Source organism: Mus musculus, chromosome 4, assembly GCF_000001635.26.
Source record: "Mus musculus strain C57BL/6J chromosome 4, GRCm38.p6 C57BL/6J".
NCBI lineage: Eukaryota > Metazoa > Chordata > Mammalia > Rodentia > Muridae > Mus > Mus musculus.
Window position 1 is genome coordinate 107,055,874 of NC_000070.6, and position 19,160 is coordinate 107,075,033.

The window sequence follows — 19,160 nt, forward strand, 5'->3', positions numbered from 1 at the left end:
CACACCAATGCAATACTAAGACTTTATTTCCATAGAGACACCAGACCGTGGGAGAGTGGAAGGCTCGCCCAGGCTCCAGCACCACCGTCCCAGGACATGAGCTCTTCTGAGGCAGGAAGGTAGTAGGGCACCAGGCTCCAGAAAGTTCTTAGTTCACACAACACCATGCAAGTACAGAGCTAAAAACTTCCTGAACGTCTCCGGCTGGAAATCAACAGGCCCAACAGGTTCCTGGAAAAAAACACAGACCATTAGGATTCTACTACCATTTCATGGCAGCAAAGGAAATGGATCACTTCCTCAGAGTCACCAGTGCCTGGCGAGTCACTGTCATCTCCTGCATCATCTCTCGGTGAACAAGGACACCAAGGAGCCGGTGCTGCATATAGGCAGGGTTCCCAGCACCTGTCAGCCATGTCATCTGCTGACACTGCTCTGACCTCACTCCAGCCACCAGGGAATGACAAGAACCCCCAGTCTACTATACTGGTTTGCAGGTTCCTCTCTCACTGCTGGAGGCCCAGGAGGGATGTAGATCTGGCTCCTAACCAAGAAATTTCCAATCAGGTATTTCACTGACAAGAAAATGTGACAGATCTCATTACAGAGGCAATAGGAAGAGGCCAAGGTGTCTGTGTGTTTGACTGACTCACGGACTTTCACACACGAGGGCAAGTAGGAAGAAAAAGGAAGGAGGTTTAGACAGAAGAGTGCATTCGATAGCACAGGGGTACGAATGAAGGCAAGGACCAGGGCAAGATTAGAACCCAAGCCCATGGTGGTGGGGCTCAGAAGCTGAAGCTGAAACTGCAGAGGTCAAGTAGGAGCTCTGACCCACCATGGAGTTCATAATCTAGGAGAAAGACTAGGGGGAGATGGCACCAGCCACTGATGGGGGTGACTGGCAACTGGGTGTGCCACAGGGGGGTGGGGCCAGAGAAGGGCCCAGACTGCTACAGCATTTCAAGGGGAGACACATTGTCTGGCTGGAGAAGTACCACGGAACTGATTTAAACTTGAAAGGCCATTCAATCCCCCAAGTACACTGGCCCTGCGCGGGGCTTAGCGGGCCACACAGCCAACAGCACCATGCTCTGTCTATCCTGTCATCCTCAGAGTGCTTCTCGTTACATCATAGCCTGAGCTGGTTTAGACATCTTTACTGCCACTATCCAGTCATCAGGGTGGAATCTCAGCCAAGCCCCAAGTGTAGCAGAAACAGGGTCACAGGAGAACATCCACATGGCTGTCAGGGACTTCAGTGCCCTCTGGGGAGTTTAGCAGTCCCCCAAAAGGCAGCAATATGACTGTGCTGTAGCAGGGCCCAGCAAGGCCCTGAAGCAGGTGGGGAGCAGACACAGGAACATTCTCCCACAGGAGGAACCGAAGGCAGGGCAGGCGATGTGAGTGCTCAGTCCCTAGACCCCCTACCAGACCAGGCCCAACTGCCAGGAGTCAGCGCCCTGTTGTAATCACCAGCTGGGGCACCTGGACTTACCACCACCACCTTTTTTTTGATGACTGGGCGACACCAGAAGTGCCGGTAAAGGAGCTGGTCTGAGTCTGTCCATACCAAATTCTTGACGCCCTCGCTAGAAGCCAGATCTGTGGTGTTCAACTGCAGCACCAGGAACTGGAAGACACGGCCATCAGTGCCCACGCTCTGCACGACTATTGGCTGCTCCAAGACTTTGGCTGTGTTCTAAGGAAAGTAGACAGACATACAAACGGAATAGTGCACACAGGTCAAGCCCACGCCTCCCTTTAAAACACCCACTTGCTTCCGTTTTATGGCTTCACCTCAGAGCAGGTAAGGCAGAAGACAGAGCTCCACAGCCCACAGCCCAGCCTCTCTTCACCTGACTAAGCACCTCCTCCTGTAGCCTGGCCGCCCTCACCTTGCCGCCCTCACCTAGCTTGGCCTTCTCTGCCTCAAGGATCCCAGAATCTGCCCTGAAACTCCAGAGATAACTCCTACAGCTCACTGGCGATTACTGGACAAGCCTTGACGTTCAGGCAGACGCGTTGGGAGGTTAATGGTGGGAATCCTTCAGCTCGCCACCTTACCTGATAAGAGTGATGGGCTATCAAAGGCTAGTCCAGAGGTTTACCCTCGGACCTATCATTCAGTTCTCACTCCATCTGACAGATGAGGAGACAGACTCAACATGGTAACCTGACTTGTCTCCAGTCACAGAGAACATGCTGCCATCAGTCTTGCTCTGGAGGCTCTGGCATCACTGGGTACTTCTGAAAGCCCTACTGCCTGCTCTGCAGTCAACCGAGTTTCACTTGCTTACTGCAACTTACAGTGGGCCGTTCCTGGGGGATGTCCTCCCGGCACGTCACGGCCAGGGCCTGTCTGATCTCATGGTAACAGTAATGACACAACAGTTACGAGAGCTCACCCAAATGCCCAGGTCCCCTGCCTGACCTTACTCACCGCTCTCATAAATACAAGTATATGCCTGCTTCTCAAAGAAGCTGAGGTTTGGAGAGGTTTGTTCAAGGGGTGGCCTGAGGCATGAGGAAGTCAGGCAATCCCACTGTTCCAGTCTGCACGTGGTAGCCCAGCATACCTGACGGGAGAACCTCTTCTCTTCTGTTTCTTGTCTGAGCAACCCTATGGCCCGCCTCTGTACACTTCGTACCAATGCAGCCTGCTACTGGCCTAAGAAGCAGAGCATTCATACTGCAAAAATGCTGATCTTAGCCCCTCCAGGGTTCACCTGACTTTAGGACTAGCTAATGGAAGTCCCAAGTGTGGGCCACACCAGGGCTGCTGGTCTTATAAATACCTGTTCTTAGCTGCATAAGAGATAAATAAAAAGTGAAGTACATCTAAGTGTTAGCCGAGATTCCATATTGACTCTTCTATCTCCCTCTACAGATCAATAAAACTGCAGGTAGTACATACATTTCTCAGCAATTTTACCTTTTACATGGGGGCTCTTCCCATAACTGCGCAACTGCACAGCCCCAGGACCGATTTGTACCTGGAGACGGTGGGGAGGCTGTTTCTCCTATCTATCTGGGTAGCAATTAGTCAGCACTGCTGGGCAGGCCCTTCTGGCAACAGCTGGCAGACTGCACTGAGCCTGTGGGCTGGGACGTGGGAAGTGGTTGCTTCCTTCCTCCGCCTAAACTGAGGGCAGCACATCCTTTTGAAGCCATAGGAATCACAGATCAATCTCTGCTTTCTTACTCATGAGCCGTGGGCTCATGGGTGATTTACCTAAGGTTACAGAGTTCAGGAAGTATATAGGAGAAAGAGCCAGTTGCCCACCACCCCTCCCACATCAAGATCTAAGAAGGCCACACGAGGAACCACAGCTGCCAACTTTTCTGGTTCTGTTTCTTACCATGATGGGGACTCTGGGGGCTCTCACATGCTGGAAGGGTACTCTACCACTGAACTATACCTCCAACTCACACAGGAGCATAAATCAGCCTCACACTTTAGTGTGGGGTTTCCATACTAAGCTTGCATGAACTTCACTGGAGGGCTTCTTAAAGACTGACTGACTGACTGACTGACTGCCTGCTGAGTCCCACCTCAGAGCCTCTGATTCTGTGGGTCTGGAAAGCCCGTGTCCCTCAAGCTCCCCCATGAGGTCCTGATACCCCTCCAGAACTCTAGTTTAAGAATCACTGACATCAACAGCTTGTTAATATCTGGGATGTGTCAGGTGATCACTATAGGACAGTTAATCTACTCCCCACTCATGCAACCAACGAAACGCAGCCCCGCCAATACCCAGAGCAGGCAGGGTGGGTGCAATCTGAATGCCCTCACTCTCAGGAGTACTTTGGGCCTTAGGTTCTAATTGGGACCTGAGAGAACAGCAGGAGCTCTCAGAAACGTGCCTGTGTTTCCACCCCGGTACCCCAACCAGGCTTTTTCCCCATTTTGAGACAGTTCTCTATGACAACCTCTCACCCTCCAATCTACACCAGCTAGGTCTTGGGACTTCAACTTAATATTAAAGACTACAACCAAGTGGTATCTTGGGTCCCTGAGCTGAGGGTGCTCTGCTTGGGCTATCTGCAAGGCTTCACTTCCTAAGCCTCCCGAGAGTGCTGTGTGCTCCAGTTCTGACCCTGCAGAGCACACTGGCCCTGCAGAGCACACTGGTATATGGCCCTGCAGAGCACACTGGTATATGGCCCTGCAGAGCCCACTGGTATATGGCCCTGCAGAGCCCACTGGTATATGGCCCTGCAGAGCCCACTGGTATATGGCCCTGCAGAGCACACTGGTATGTGGAGCCCAGGCAACCACAGGCTTATGAGTAGGCTGTCCCTTGTTCCTGTCCTTTCCCCATGCTTCCTGCTGGAAAATGCAGGATGAAGTGATTATTCCCTGTCATCCTCTGGCATACTGGAAAGGGGAGATCTAAATGACACCTAGAGAGCCACTGTGTCTGGACAGAGCACCAGCCCCAGGACAGGTCAGCAGGTTGCTACAAGTTAAGCAGAAGTACATATTCCTACAATTCCTTAGTCAAAACCACAGTCAGTTTCCCCATGCCATTCTTCCTGGAAGTAGTCTTTATAGCAGGAGGCCAACTGGAGAGAAAGTAGTTTCATTTCTTCTCCACACACATACCCCATAGAGGAGCCTGGCCTGGGCCAGGGCATTTGCGAAAGCAAACAGGAGCATCTTAGCCCTTAGTTGTTCTGGAAGAAAGCGTTGTGGCCGTAAATTGGCCTTTTCCAGGAAATACAAGGTGTGGGGATGGGGGTAAGGATAGCCCTCCTGGAACCCTGCAAGAGAACAGACAGAAGAGTGAGGAGACATAGAACACAACCAGGCTCACAGATGTCGGGATGGCTACTGAGGAGCTCAGGCAGAAGCCAGAGGTGGCTGGAAAACCCAGAATGCTTTCAATGTTACTATCTGGCTAATCCCAGACGATGCTTGCCAACCTGCAGCAGGTACTTCCTACACACATCCTAACTCCATCCATTTGTGATTATCTAAGCGCACATGACAGTGATACTAAAACATGGAGAGCCATGGCTGCTACGAAGGCAGAAGGCAGTACTCTATCAGGAACAAAGGACTTGGCAACTTCAGACAAGACTGAGTGTTCACTGTCATGTCATGATCCTATTCTGAGTGGCTATGAATAAATCTCTGGTGAGCTGGGAGCTTCTAGAGTAGGTGCCTGGAATGGGTGAGTGTGGTGAGGAAGGAGAAGCCGCTGGGGACATGGGCTCTGAAAATCACAGAAAGGAGAGCCCAGGCTTCCCTGCACACCATGATCCTTGAGGCTGCTCCACTCAGAAGCCTGTGTGCACTGAGCTCTAGACAGGAAGTGAGGGGAGCGCAAGTGGAGGCCATAGCTGCCTGTGAGGTGCTCACAATGTAGAGGGGAAGATCAATCACATCCAAGCAGAGATGCGGCAAGGCAGTGTGACTCAGGGACCGACCGTGAGAAGATAAAGGAAAAGGCCCTGATTGATACTGAAGTCTGTCATTTCTGGGAGGAAGCAATTCCTAACGTGAAGTGCAAATGATTAAGAGTTAGGAAGCAGGCTAGAGAGATGGCTGAGCGGTTAAGAGCACTGGCTGTTCTTCCCGAGGTCCTGAGTTCAAATCCCAGCAACCACATGGTGGCTCACAACCATCTGTAATGGGATCTGATGCCCTCTTCTGGTGTGTCTGAAGACAGCTACAGTGTACTCATATAAATAAAATAAATAAATCTTAAAAAAAAAGAAAGAAAAGAGAGAAAGAAAGGAAGGGAGAGAGAGTGAGACAGAGAGACAGAGAGAGAAAGAAGCTCACCAAGATGCCAAGCCTTCTTTTAAAAAAAAAATTAAAAAAAAAAAAAAGAGGAAGCACAGGCTGCCACACAGATTCTAGAAGGTAATGCATTTGTATTATCAACCCCCAGGGCTGTTAAGTTTATCTTTCTCTAAAAAAAAAAAAAAAAAAAACGGAAGGAATAAAAACATATCCCTTTCTCCACACTGCTTAAAATCCAAAGCTTTGCTCCGTACCTGTGTCATCTTTCACTTCATAAACGTGGCATTCTTGAAGATCGATGGTAGGAGATATGGGATAGAAGGTTTCAAGAACATGACTTCTGGTAGCTTCAACCTCCTCCCTGGAGGCAATGACGGGCAGGGGATCCTTGGCACTCAGTATGGTACTACTAGTACCTCGGACCTGAAGGAGAAGAGACTCTAAAATAGGGAAAAAGAGATTAGTCTAACTGGGTCTTTGTACAGCTCTCAGAGTAAGAAGCCTTCACTACACACAAACCTTGAGTCCAGTCTGTTATAGGTTCTCTGGGTGACCAACCTGGTCACAGAGCACACACATGGCATTGGGACAATAATTCTGAGCCCCCAAGAGATGAGGAACTATCATATTCTTTTCTTGGGGTGCTCTTCTGATAAATCTCAAGGCTCCTGACTCCTGGGCATCTTTCATCTTCCATCAACTCCAAGCCAGGGATCCAAAAATAAGCCAGAATTAACCTTTCCTCTCGAGGAGCCCTTTAGGCAGCAAGTGTTGCTATGGGAAGCACAAGCCATATTCAGACACAGCCCTCTGCGAAGCCCGGAGCGCCTCCTGAAGGAAGCAACTCCTTAAGCCTGGGCAGTTGAAGCACCTAGGAGGCAGAGGCAAGCAGATCTCAGCGAGTTCAAGGCCCGTCAGGCTGCACAGTGAGAGTGCTACAAAACAACCGCCAAGGGTATCTGAAGTAGGAGCAGGTGGACCAGCTCACTCTCCATCACCGGGCTGGACTGTACATGTACGTGTTCAGCAGCAGCCTGGCCTCTGGCCACTAGAAAGTCCACCTCCATCCTCACTCGTGCCATCTGGGTCCATGATCAAAGCTGGCTTCAGACACTGCCAAACGCCTCACTGTTTCTGGTGAGGGCAGGAGCCTGCCAGGCACTGAAAATGAAGACTAGCACGCAAGAGCATGGAGGCACAAACCAGGGTGAGCTGAACATGCCACAGAGAGCAAGAGGCAGAGAAGGAGACGTGCCGTGAGCAGGGGCAGAGGAGATTCTTCAAACCCAGGCAAAGACCCAAACTCTTCTTAACAACGGAGCGAGAAAAGCCAGGCGGATCACAGAGCCTGGGGGAAGTTGGATTAACATGTATTCTACAGGTGGTCAGAGGAACACACACAGCTAACTAATCACTGAATTGTGGATATGTGAGTATGTGGAAATGTCACCTGTACTGTTCCCATGGGGAAGCCACATGCCACTACCAGACGAAATGTGTTTGGAGAGACTGTTGTCAGCACCCTGAGTGGCTCTGAGTGGCAACTGCCCTCTGCAGGTGCCTGGGTTTCAGAAAGAGTCAAAGCTCGGTGTAAAGGTGATAGATTAGGGCTGTTGTAAGATTAGAAAATGGTTTGGTCGATGGCATGTCATTTAATTAGCATGCAGTCTCCCAAGATATGTAAAAAAAATGAATGTTACATCTGCAGACAGATAAATTCTGCAGTAATTGCACCTCAAGATTAGTTTCCTAAGGCACTTCCTGTTTCCTTACACAAATGCCTGGACCTCTCCTAACCTTGGGTTTTAGATTCTCCCCACAGATCACTGTAGTGTGGTTTCTAATTCAATTCCCTCCACATCTCTCCTCCAGTGACAGTGCAAAATGGGGCAGTTTAATTAGAGGTAATACTTGACAATGGGCCAACAAGTACTCTCCATTAATGAGGTGCACTAATTTCCTTAGCGGTGCCATTACCTCTGCCAGGCTGACTGCTTGCCAGAAGTCCATATGCAGAGGGGGAGATGAGAAAACCGACTAAACTGATATCCCAAGTCCCACATATTCCACCGCGGGGTTCCCTGCTCCCTAATTCTATCAGTTAGACTCCTGGACTGACACTGCTGTCTGAAACGCCAGCAGGCACTGCCAAGCACACAGCATGTGCAGATAGGAAAGCTAGATACCAAAAAGCTCTACGGGACAAACTTAGTGATCTGGGGAGGGGGTTGGCAGAACAGGTGACACAGCTAGGGCTAGGTGGAGGCCACAGCACAGAGGGCCTGTTGTCCCATGACAAGTGACAGTGCTGGGTGATTTGCTCTGTGCATACGTGGCCCTGGAGGGTGCAGGAGTAGGAAAGGGAAGCAAAGCTACAGATTTGGTGAGGGAGAGACCAGTGTGCCCCACCATGTCCCCGGCTGTGGCATTTACACACTCCCGCATGCTCTGGGGACTCAACAGACACAGTCAGCCATCACTGGTGGAATAAAGTCTTAGAAGCAGGTAAAAACAGAAACGAGAAAGTTGGGCCTGGTGGTGCAGACTGGAGGATCACAAGTCTGAGGCCAGCCTGTGCTATGCAGTGAAGGGTATTTCTGAAGGAAGGGTGCTTCTGAACCCAAAGAGCATGTAGCAGGATGAGAGGGATGGGACCTGGTGGTGGGGCTGACAGTAAGAGAGATTAAGACACACAAATAAAAAAGCAACAACAACAAAAAGCCCAGCAAGGCCTTCTGGTATATAGGGTGACCTACCGCGGTTCCAGGTGGTGGCTAAGGTGCAGTTTTGGGCAGAGGTCCGCCTGGCTAGAGAAGGGTGCTTGAGAATCTGGGATTTACACAGCTGTATGAGGCTGTCCACAATGAGTGGGCTTGGAGGAAAGAAGAGATATTTGGAGACTTAAAGCAACATATAACTCCCAACACTCCTCAGTTATCTTATCTGGAGGAAACTTACCAGTAAGTCTCTCTCTTGGGGATGTCCTCAGTGGAGTGCCAAAGCCGGGCATGGGAGATGATATCCAAAACACGCTGTTCTTGGTTCTCTATGTGATTAGCTGGATCATCAACAAGACTAAGCACTTTCTTGGGGAGGCCTTCTATTAACTTGGTCTTAGTAAGCCAGAGAGCCTGCTTCATCCCTGTGGGACAACCAAAAGAAGAGAGAGAGAGAGAGAGGAGAGGGGAGGGGAGGGCTCAGGAAGAGATGTTTATGCCTGTCAGGGAGCACCAGAGAAAAGGCTGCCTCAAGGGACTCTGGTTTTGTTTTTGAGATATCTGAAAACCGAAACTTCCAGGTGGTAAGAGCAGAATACGGGGAATGAGTGCTTAAAAACAGGAGGAGTTCAAACCATGCTCAAGACAGCTGAGTTCCCTGCTGACTCCCCACAGAGAAATCAAAGCTGTGAGACTAGTTCAGTGGATACCAGCCCTTCAAATAAAATCCCAGCTCTGTGATGTTTTTCTGCTAGCAATCTCAAGCCATGTTTTATGGCTCTCTAGCACCTAACAAAATATAAAGTATTTAGAGCTGCCATTTACTGAATGTCACCTCCTGTGCCATGAACTTACCTACAAGTTAGATGGGATTCTGACATGAAGGGGGAAACTTGGACAGACTGAGTTTGCTTCAAGTTGCCTATCTTTAAGGTAATACAGGTAAGAGGAGAACCTGAGACTGTCTACCATAAAGTCCACAGTCTCTCTATAACCCCAGTCTGCTTCTCAGGGCCATATCTCACAAGGGTTTATTGGGATTTTATAAGACCTCTCTGTACATTGAGAAAGTGTAGGATAGAAAATACATTTTCAGACTGGTTCAATGAATGCAATCTTAACTTCTGATCTTTTTTCCTAAAGCACGGTTTCTCTGTGTAGCCCTGGCTATCCTGGAACTCACTCAGTAGACCAGGCTGACTTGAACTCACAGAGATCTTCCTGCTTCTGCCTCCTGAGGGCTGGGATTAAAGGCATGCACCACCATCTCCAGGTGCAATCCTAACTTCTGAAACACATCCATCCACTAGGCATTCGTTGTCAGGGTAATGCAAAGGGGTCGTGTCTGTGAGATCCTTCACAGCACCTCCTGAGTTCACAGAAAATGGTTAATGGCCAAAAATATCAGCTTGCAGGCATAGAAGTGGGCCTTTTAGGAGGCTGGCCTATGGCTATCGATTTTTCCAAACTTATGACTGATTCTCTTAATTTGGCTCCAAACCTTGTTGGGTCTCTGTATTTCCTAGTTATCCTTTGGAATCTCTGCTCCCACAGACTTCAGTTGTTTTTGGTTTTAGGATCTTCCCTATCCTCATCCTGATCCTGAGAGGGTTCAACTCTGGAAAACAGTTCCTGACACTCCTCTTAAGAAACAGAATGACTTTGAGACATTGATGTATCTCCCCCGCCTCCCCACAGGGTTTCTCTGTGTAGCCCTGACTGTCTTCGAACTCATTCACTCTGTAGATTAGGCTGGCCTCCAACTCAGGAAAAGGCTCAAGACATTCTGACCTGTTATTAAGTGGGTAGACTTTTGGGTGCAAATCCTTTCTTTGAAAACATATCCCAGGCCTATTTTAACAAAAGACACCCCCAGAAAAGGAGCGTTGTAGACCTGCTTTATTATCACCTCTCCACGCATGGAGACAAATCCCCTCCTCTCTGCACACATTCTCCATTGCTCCCTTTCACAAACACCTTGATCTGACAACTCTTGGAAGCCGGGTGTTACTCTATTCTACTTCCAGAGGAAGAAACTTCCCCAGGCTCGGGGTCACTGCTGAGCCTGGGACAGCGTCTCCTCCCGTTTGTCCTGAGACCTCACCCTCCAGGAGTCGGCAACGCTGGTGGAAGATGTAGCAGGGTTCTTCCTTGTACAGAGTCTGTTCGTGGATCGGGGCGGCACGGTGGAAGCGTGGGTCATTCCAGCCGCGCTCCCACGGCGGGAAGATCGGCCTCGCCAGCCACGGGACGAAGTGCTTCTTGCCCTCGTAGGTAATGGGCTCCAGACCGGGGATCTCGTACACCCTGTCCAGGGGGCGAGGCTCGGGCTTCCGCGTGGAGCGCACGCCCCACTCATACGCCCCACGTTTCGGAGTCCCGTAACCTCCGAGGCCGAGCCTTCCAGAGCCAGCGAGTGCCCGCAGAGCGGGCCCGGACGCCAAGGCCATACCGACTCCGTTTCTACAAAACCTCTACCTGGACGCCGCCATCTTTGCCCGTGCAGGGACTGCTGGGAGCCAAAGGGGCGGAGCGCAATGACGGGTTTTTGCGAATGACAGACACTTCACCCAATCACAATTAGAATATGCTTGCTTTGTCCCCGCCCCTCAGGCAGTTCCCATCCTTATTGGTGGAACCTGGAAGGTGCTCTTTGCTTGGGGTTTCTGAAGTGCCACACGTGAAGAAACTTGCTGGTAGGTAGGTGAGCGCGGTGGTGGAGCTCGCGGCCGGCGCGGAGGAGCGTAGGGACCTCAGATCTGTACTTTGCACGCCTTTGACCCTTAGGCATTTAGAACGTGAGAGGGCCCGGTCTCCTCGCTGTAAAATTAGGAGTTAAAATGCCTTAGCGGGTCCGACGCCTCATGAGTTCTGGAACTGCCATCCTTTCCGCCCTTCTCAGCGTTGCCCACACTTTCCTGGCTGCGGCTTCCCAGAGCCTGCGAGTGGCCCGGGTACCTCTTTCTATGCCAGCTTGGCGGCCGACTGCTGGCACTGCGGCTCGCCCGGCGCCGAACGCGAGTTACTTTTGCTCTGCTGCTGCTAAGTTTTCCGATTCCCGGAGGCGGGTCCAGTGCACTGGCTTCTGGCAGGCTCGCTGCGGGGGTCAGAGTGAGGACTGTGCTAAGTAAGCATCGGGTGGGCATAGGTTGAGGGACCACCGAGTGAGTACATGAGTGCACGACGTGAACGGTGGCAACACACACATGCTTCCTGTCCCTTAGGTCTTTTCTCTTGTTTGACCACTGTCAGAGTTGCATTGTTTAGTGACCGGCCCGTGAACTCTCCCTGGCTTCTAGAGCAGTTGCGTGACACACACTTTAGGTTAACAAATGAATACATAGTAGAACAAATAAGGTGCTTGGTAATGACAAGGGGAACACTTGAGAAGGTCTCTGAGAGGAGATGACCTTTCAGCCAAGGCCTGAAGAGTAGGGATAAGCATCCAGGGCGAGGCTGCAACAGGGATTGTGCCTCCCAGATGGGAAGGAACTTCATCTTTAAAATTGTGCATGAAGTGGCCACCTTGTCTACCAGTTTCCAAAACGACTGAGACAATAGGACTATTTAACCCCCATGAATGCAAAAGAGGCAGAGGACAATATGACTAACACTCAGACTACCCAGCAGTTTACAGTTAAAGCATTTTCATTTGTCTTAGTACATCTCCTTCCCAAATGCTAAGAGTAATTGCCATAAAGAGAGGCACCATTCACTCAGTTATCTGATGCACAGTACAGATGGAGTGACTGGATGAGTATAACACCGTGCTAGGTCTTAACAAGGACAGGGACCGTGTCCTGTGCCTTCTGCCTTACAACACCAAATCCTGTACCCAGCTCCCGGACTATAGAGGGAACGAACACTCACCAGGCCATGGGAGCTTCCTGTATGCCAGGTGTTTGGCAGAATACAGAAAGAGTGAGACACCAACTTCATTCTCACTGGTGGCCCAGCCTCAGAAACACACCAAAGTCAAAGAGCTCCTGCACAGTAGGAGAGGCCTTCTGAATCCAAATTCCCCGCCTCTGCTTAGATTTACACACACACAAAACCCCAATAGTTATAAGCAGTAAGCATGCCCCCAAATGACAGCAGATCCTCTGGTTAAGCCATCCCTGTCCCTATAGCCTGGTGGGCCTTGGGGAGAGTGTGAGAGAGAGAACAGAGTACAACCCCCACATCTTCTTTCTCCCAGGCGGACAGCAAAGAGAGGCCTGGCTTATTCACTTGTGTCCTCCCCCCTCCCACCCCCTATTGCCCAAGCCCCACTGACAATGGCTGAGACGGAGGAGGAGGAGGATTCTGAGGCTTGGCTGCGGTTGAAGCCTGTGGAGCCCTTGCCCTCCCAGTGCTGCGGCAGTGGCTGCTCGCCCTGTGTTTTTGACCTCTACTACCGAGACCTGGAAAGATGGGAAACAGCCCGAGCCAGAAATGACAGGAGCCTGCTGAGTGGGAAGCAACCACCTGAGAGCCAGGTGAGGAGTCCAGAGTGGCCATATCTATCTGGCCCTGCCCCGCCCTGCCCTGCTCAGTGCCCCTGCTATGGGAAGCCTTCCCTGACTAGTCAGTGGTGAGAAAGAAGTCCTTATAATGGAAGCAAATAGATCCAAGGACCTGAAATCAGCCTGTTAGCTATGTGGATATAGTCTAAGTCCCTTAACCTTGTGCCTTTATTTTGCCATCTATAAAATGGACCAAGTTATTTGTAATGTTTAACGCCAAACCTAATGATTATTTCACTCAACAGATATCCATTGAATACCTGTTATACACCAGGCCCTATAAGCCAATGAGGATTTGTGAGTGAGCAAGGCATAGTCCTTGCCCTCAAAAGAGCACACTAACTTGGTACGATACAGACAGGTAAATAGGGCGTGTTGCTGTTACTCTGGAGCCCAATGGCTTTCTCTTCCCTTTCTAAGCCTTCGTTCATTTTACAGTAGTTCTGTTCAGTATGTAGTGGCTCTGTAATCACCTGTGGTAACAGAAAATTACGCGGTATTACAAAATTTGGTAAGTCTTACAAAACAGCTCTTTTTTTCTCTCTCTCTCTCTTTGGATTTTCAAGATAGGATTTCTCTGTATAGCCCCGGCTATCTTGGAACTCCCCTCTGTAGGCTGGCCTCAAACTTAGAAATCCACCTGCCTCTGCCTTCTGAGTGCTGGGATTAAAGGTGTGCGACACCGCCACGCAAAACAGCATATTTCAATCTAATAATTTTATCTTTTAAATTGTAATGAAGTAATAATAATTTACTAATTTCCCTAGTAATTTACATTTTGGAAATGCATACACAAAATTGGGTGTGGTGGCGTACTCTTTTAATCCCAGCACTTAGAAGCTAGAGGCCGGAGAATCAAAGACTCAAAGCCAACCTTGGCCAACTAGGAGTGAGGTCAGTCTGAGCTACATGAGACCCTGTCTCAGAGGCAGGGGGTGAGGAGACAACAGGCAAGCAGGCAAGCTGGGTGGTAGCCGTGGTATTCAGAGAAGGCTTCCCATAGAAGACACAGGGAGGGCTTGGGATGTTAGGGGCAATGAGCATGAATTTGAGTCCCTGCTCACGGTTGACTGTTAGATTTCCACTAGGGACTTCTCAGGCCATGCTCACCTGCTGCAGCCTTTCTCTCTCTACCCTCACAGCTTCTGTGATGGCTGTCAGGTGTCAGGCAGGCTCCATACTGTGACTGTCTGTGACTCTAATTCTCACATCCCCAAAGGAAGTTTACTGAGGATCCTAATCAGGGCTACATATTATGGACGCAGGTTAACTGAGGGATGGACCTTTCTCCCTTCTCCTGCCTCCTGGGAATCAGACAACCTGACTGCCACTGGGTATCATGGCCTACTCATCAGCTACAAGACCTGAGACCTCCCTTTTCTCTCTGAAGCCTGTAAGAGGAACCCCCACTTAGCTTCATGAGCCTGAGCCTTCTTTGGAACTCCCGCCATAATATCTGCCTCTGCTGTTAATAACTCTGTTCTCAGAAGGACAGTCTACCCCAGCATTCCTCCTGAAATCCAAAACCTGAGACGTTTCAGGCCTCAGCGTCCCCATATGTGATACAAGGATGTTAGACTGGATCGTCTCTAAGGCGCCCTCAGTTTTTCAACTCTCTAGCTCTGGAACTGACTAGATCTGAAGGATGAGCAGGTGTTTTGTACAGGGGATACACTATGAACAATAAAGACCTTGAGGTAGGTGTGCAATGACAGGTGGCTTTGGGAGGGGGAATGAAAGCCTAAGGTCTGGTCTCTGGCAAATAAAATGAAGCTTGTAGTTGTCTGCTGCACCCTCGAATGTAGGCTAAGGAGCCTGGGCTTGGTCCTACAGTTGTGGGGAGCTACAGAAAGCTTACAAGAAGAGTAAACTCCATGTACTATGTATGCTGTAGATCAAGAGGAAGCCAGGGCCAACTCTCTGTCACATCAGGAGATGACGCTCATCGAAATCAGGGAAAGGAGCTAGGAGTGTGTTCCTTGGGTCTGACTCTTGAGGTCAAATCTTTTCCTCTTATAGAGCTGTTCTGCCAAGCTGAGTCCAGAGACTTTCCTGGCCTTCCACATCAGCACCATGGAGAAGGTCACCAAGGACACCTATCTTGTCCGGTTTACACTACCCGGGAACAGTCGGCTCGGCCTGCGTCCTGGACAGCACCTCATCCTACGGTACATGCAGGTAGTGGGAGGACCGATGTCTGCCGCCCTGCTTTGCCATTGACCAGCTGAGTAGCTGGGGGGCTTACTTGGCCTTTCTTAAGCCCTTGTTTGCCTGCTTCAGGGTGGACACAGCAGCATAAGATTCAGGGCCCTGGGTGTGGAGCTCAGTGATGTTTTTTGTGATATATAATGACACCAGCACTTTGATAGCACTTACTAGCCAAGGCATAGTTCTGTCTATTCACATTCATGAACTCATTTAACCTTCACAAAGTCCCCAGAGGACGCTAAAGTTAGAGAGTTTCAGGAACTTGCTAATACAGGAAATATTGGATCAGGATTTGAAAGCAAGCAGTCTGTCTCTGGAGCCATTGTAATTAGCATCTGATGATAGAAAGGACACTAAGAGTAAAGAACTCGAACATATAAAAGGTAGAGGCAAGAGAATTAGAAGTTTAGGGTCAGGCTGCAGAGATGGCTCAGTGGTTAAGCACACTGACTGCTCTTCCAGAGGTTCGGAGTTCAACTCCAGCAACCACATCGTGGCTTACATCCATCTGTAATGGGATCTGATGCCCTCTTCTGGTGTGTCTGAAGACAACGACAGTGTACTCACATAAAATAAATAAATCTTTAAAAAACAAACAAACAAAAAAAAAGTTTAGGGTCAGCCTTGACTATATCTCAAGTTTGAGGCTATTCTGGGCTCTATATCTTATCTCAAAAACAGAAATGATATAATAAAAGAGGAAACAAGCAAGCAAACAGAAAAGTTTCCCCGTCTCACACAGCCACCAAGACACGGGATCCAGATTGCAGCCTAGACAGCCTGGCTGCTGAAGTACACTAGTGTCCTTTCCTCTGCGCTTCCTTCTGACCTGTGTGTCCCCAGCATGAACATCCCCACCTGTCCTGGGAGAGCATCTTTCAGGCAGGCAGGGGTGCGTATGTGAGGCTCTCCAGAGAGATGAGTACTGCAGACATGGATCTGAACGATACCACACACCCAGACAGCATTCAGGAGCATAGTCATATGTGGGAAGGAAAATGGGCATAGGGCTGAACCCTAAGACACCTGGAGCTTATGGGGTTGGCAAGAAGAAAAGAAACCAACCAACAAAACAAAACACAAAACCCACAAGGCGTGGCCTGAAGACGAGGCAGGAGGGGACTGGAAAGAGCTTACTGCTGGTCAGACTGACCGCTTGCTTTCAGGTGCTCTGGCCTGTGACCTGGCTGGTAATCCTTGAAGTTAGCCATTCCAGCTGTCAGGAGCAGCCACAATGCAGGTTATAATGCTCTGCAGCTCTCCACCCATAAATTGGAGTTACCAGTACGCCCCACCTGTAGGCTGACTCCCCACCATCCTCTCTACCACCCAGTGACATTCCTGATACACGTGACCGTGTCACTCAGTAAGACAGATTCTGGTGCTCCTCGTTGCATCAGTACCTGACTCCAGCAGACTTCTGAGTTCACAGATGAGCATGCTCACGCTCTCTGAGACACAGCAGGCTTTCCCTGCTTCAGTAAGTGGTGTCACGCTCTCTGCTTCTGAGTCATGTTTGTTCCACTCTTGCTTTCTGCATGTACTTCATAAGCATTTCCTACATTCTGTCTAGGGCCTCTGCATGCGATGCATGTGGACAGGGCCTTTCAGTCTTCGTAGACACACTTCGTAGAGCAGACTGTTGTACTCACAATAAAACCAGAGAGTGGAGTTCTCAGTGTGCCTGCGAAGCTGTCAGGATTTTTGTTATTGTTTGGGTGTCGGGTTTTGAGTTTGTCTTTTATTGTGGTTTGTTTGTTTTTACACGGTCTTTATGTACTTCAGGCCAGCTTCAAACTCATGTTTTTCTGCCTCAGCCTCCCAAGTGCTGGGACTACGGGGTGCACCACCATGAGTAACTGCCTGAGATACTTTGGGGAGCAGAACTAAACTTGGATTTGGAGCCATGGGCCAGATGCTTGCTATGCAAGGGCTTTCCTTGTCTACACACTGCAGTCTGCATTTACAACAAGATGGTTTTTTGTTGTTGTTTTTTTTTACTTTTTATTTTTATGTATATGTATGTGTGTTGAGGGTATGTATGTGCACTGTGTGTGCAGTGTTCATGGAGGTCAAAAGGTGTCAGATTCCCTGAAACTAGAATTACAGGCAGTTGTGAGCCACTCAGTATGGGTGCTGAGAACCAAACCAAGATCCTCTGCAAGAGCTATGCGTGCTCTTAAGCTCTGAGCTATTTCTGTAGCCCTGGGTTGTTATTTCAAGTGAAATTATGTATGTAATATGCCTGATACGCACACAGTAGGTGTTCATACCTCATAGCTGTCATCAGGACTCAAGATTGCTCTCCTGACCCCAGTGTTGGTGACATTGTAAAAAACAGTCAGTACATTGGCAGGGCTTTGGGCTCAGGCCCTTGGAGAGCTCTCCCAGTTCTCATGCTTGCTGTCTCCTGTAATGTTCCATAAGCTGTCAGCAGCCGCTTTTCTCTGTGTTGTTTGTAGTGGAGAGGGAAACCACAGTAATGACCCACAGACTGCTCACAGCATCGGTGTACTCTCTGATGTACTATTCGGTCGACGTCCTGTGAAGTCACACCACTAGGACCTAAATGGCTACCTGTACGTTACATGAGGTGCTGCTGAGAGATTGTAATGTGCACAGGTCTCACAGGTAGCTAGCATGGGTAGTGTGAGCTCGCTGTTCTTCCTCTGCTGTTCCTTACCTGTCCCTTGCTGAGGACAATGTCATTCTGGTAATGACTGGGATCTGCCCTTCAAGTCCATTAACCTGGCAGGGGAGGTATCATTGTTAAATGGCTGACTACCTGACTTCCTGTGCACTTGTACTTTCCAGAGGTGTAGTAGATGGCTTAGAGATTCAGAGAGCCTACACTCCCATCAGCCCTGTCACTGCAGAAGGATACTTTGACGTTTTAATCAAGGTGAGTCAATTCTTTTTTTAAAAAAAAGATTTATTTATTTTATGTATATGAATACATTATAGCCATCTTCAGACACACCACAAGAGGGCATCAGATCCCATTACAGATGGTTGTGAGCCACCATGTGGTTGCTGGGAATTGAACTCAGGACCTTTGGAAGAGCAGTCAGTGCTCTTAACCTCTGAGCCATCTCTCCAGCCCGGTGAGTCAATTCTTATTGAAGATTCTGTAAGGTGCTATGAACTCGTATCTCCCTCTCTGGCTTGCTTGGGGTAGAGGGCTTCCCATCTATTGGCTGGCATGAGAATGGGCTGGCTTGAAGGAGCAATCATTTATGAGGGGCTCTCGGAGGAGGATGCTATGCCCAGAGGGCATGTTAGTGGGAGAGTTTAGGAAATCCCATACCTATCACCTTTTATGTACTGGTAGAAGGAGAGTACTGAGCTGAGAAGTGGGGAGGAAGTCCTTGTACCTGTGTGTGCTGTCACAAGGGTCCAGCCTGACCCGGAGGACCCAGGACAAATGATCAAATCAATACAGTGATGTTAGTCATGAGAGTAGAGACCCAGCCCAACAAAGGGAGCTATAAACAAGGAACCCAGGCCCAGCTTCCTGGTAGATGAGTGTTTGAGGACTGAGTAACAAGAGAAGTATGTGGAGAAGGCTCTGAGCGCTGGGACAGCACAGCAGAAGAGGCATGAAATGGGAAAGGCTTTTGTCCTGGCACAGAAGGGGGCAGGATGCAGAGAAACTGGGCATGAAGACCCTACAGACAGAACTACCCTGACATCCTCTCTGGGAGGTTGTCCTTGAAGGAGGAGTGTGAAGAGATGGTGATAAGGAATGAATGGCATTCCAGACTGAGCACTGCTAGCCAGACTTCGGAAAGGGGGACAGGAAACAGGCCTTCTGGGAACTACGTTCAGCCCAGGTGGAGGAAGAAGAGGAGGCCTGTGGGGCAGCTGGGCCACTGAAGAGTTGACAGGGCTGAGTGAAATGGGTTGGATACGGAATGCCCTTGGAGACCCAAGATCTGAGCAATAAGTTACAGTCACAGAGGCCCAGCGTGAAGA

The 19,160-nt window shown here is 49.6% G+C and overlaps 2 protein-coding genes across 33 annotated transcripts in view; one reads left to right on the forward strand and one right to left on the reverse strand.

The window, feature by feature from the left end:
• Mrpl37 (mitochondrial ribosomal protein L37) lies at window positions 1-10,993 on the reverse strand. Its single transcript, NM_025500.2, has 7 exons — window positions 10,577-10,993; window positions 8,714-8,897; window positions 8,512-8,627; window positions 6,010-6,195; window positions 4,610-4,767; window positions 1,499-1,702; window positions 1-231 (listed from the first exon to the last, which is right to left on the reverse strand). The coding sequence occupies exons 1-7, from the start codon at window positions 10,920-10,922 to the stop codon at window positions 154-156; spliced, it is 1,272 nt and encodes a 423-aa protein (NP_079776.1). The 5' UTR covers window positions 10,923-10,993; the 3' UTR covers window positions 1-153.
• Window positions 10,957-19,160, forward strand: part of Cyb5rl (cytochrome b5 reductase-like) — a 21,178-nt gene continuing 12,974 nt past the window's right edge. For 5 of the 32 annotated variants that reach the window (XR_376304.4, XM_011240482.3, XM_006502946.4 and 2 more), the window contains exons 1-4: window positions 11,017-11,172; window positions 12,671-12,950; window positions 14,997-15,145; window positions 18,000-18,087. Coding sequence is in view for 28 of the 32 variants with exons in the window: in XM_011240482.3 (XP_011238784.1) it covers window positions 11,060-11,172; window positions 12,671-12,950; window positions 14,997-15,145; window positions 18,000-18,087 (630 nt within the window). In the remaining 4 variants the exon portion in view is untranslated. Of the gene's footprint in view, window positions 11,173-12,670; window positions 12,951-13,222; window positions 13,339-14,242; window positions 14,675-14,996; window positions 15,146-17,647; window positions 17,817-17,999; window positions 18,088-19,160 lie in introns of those variants that run through there. The other 27 variants (NM_001377085.1, NM_001346552.2, NM_001377087.1 and 24 more) reach the window with 20 other exon arrangements.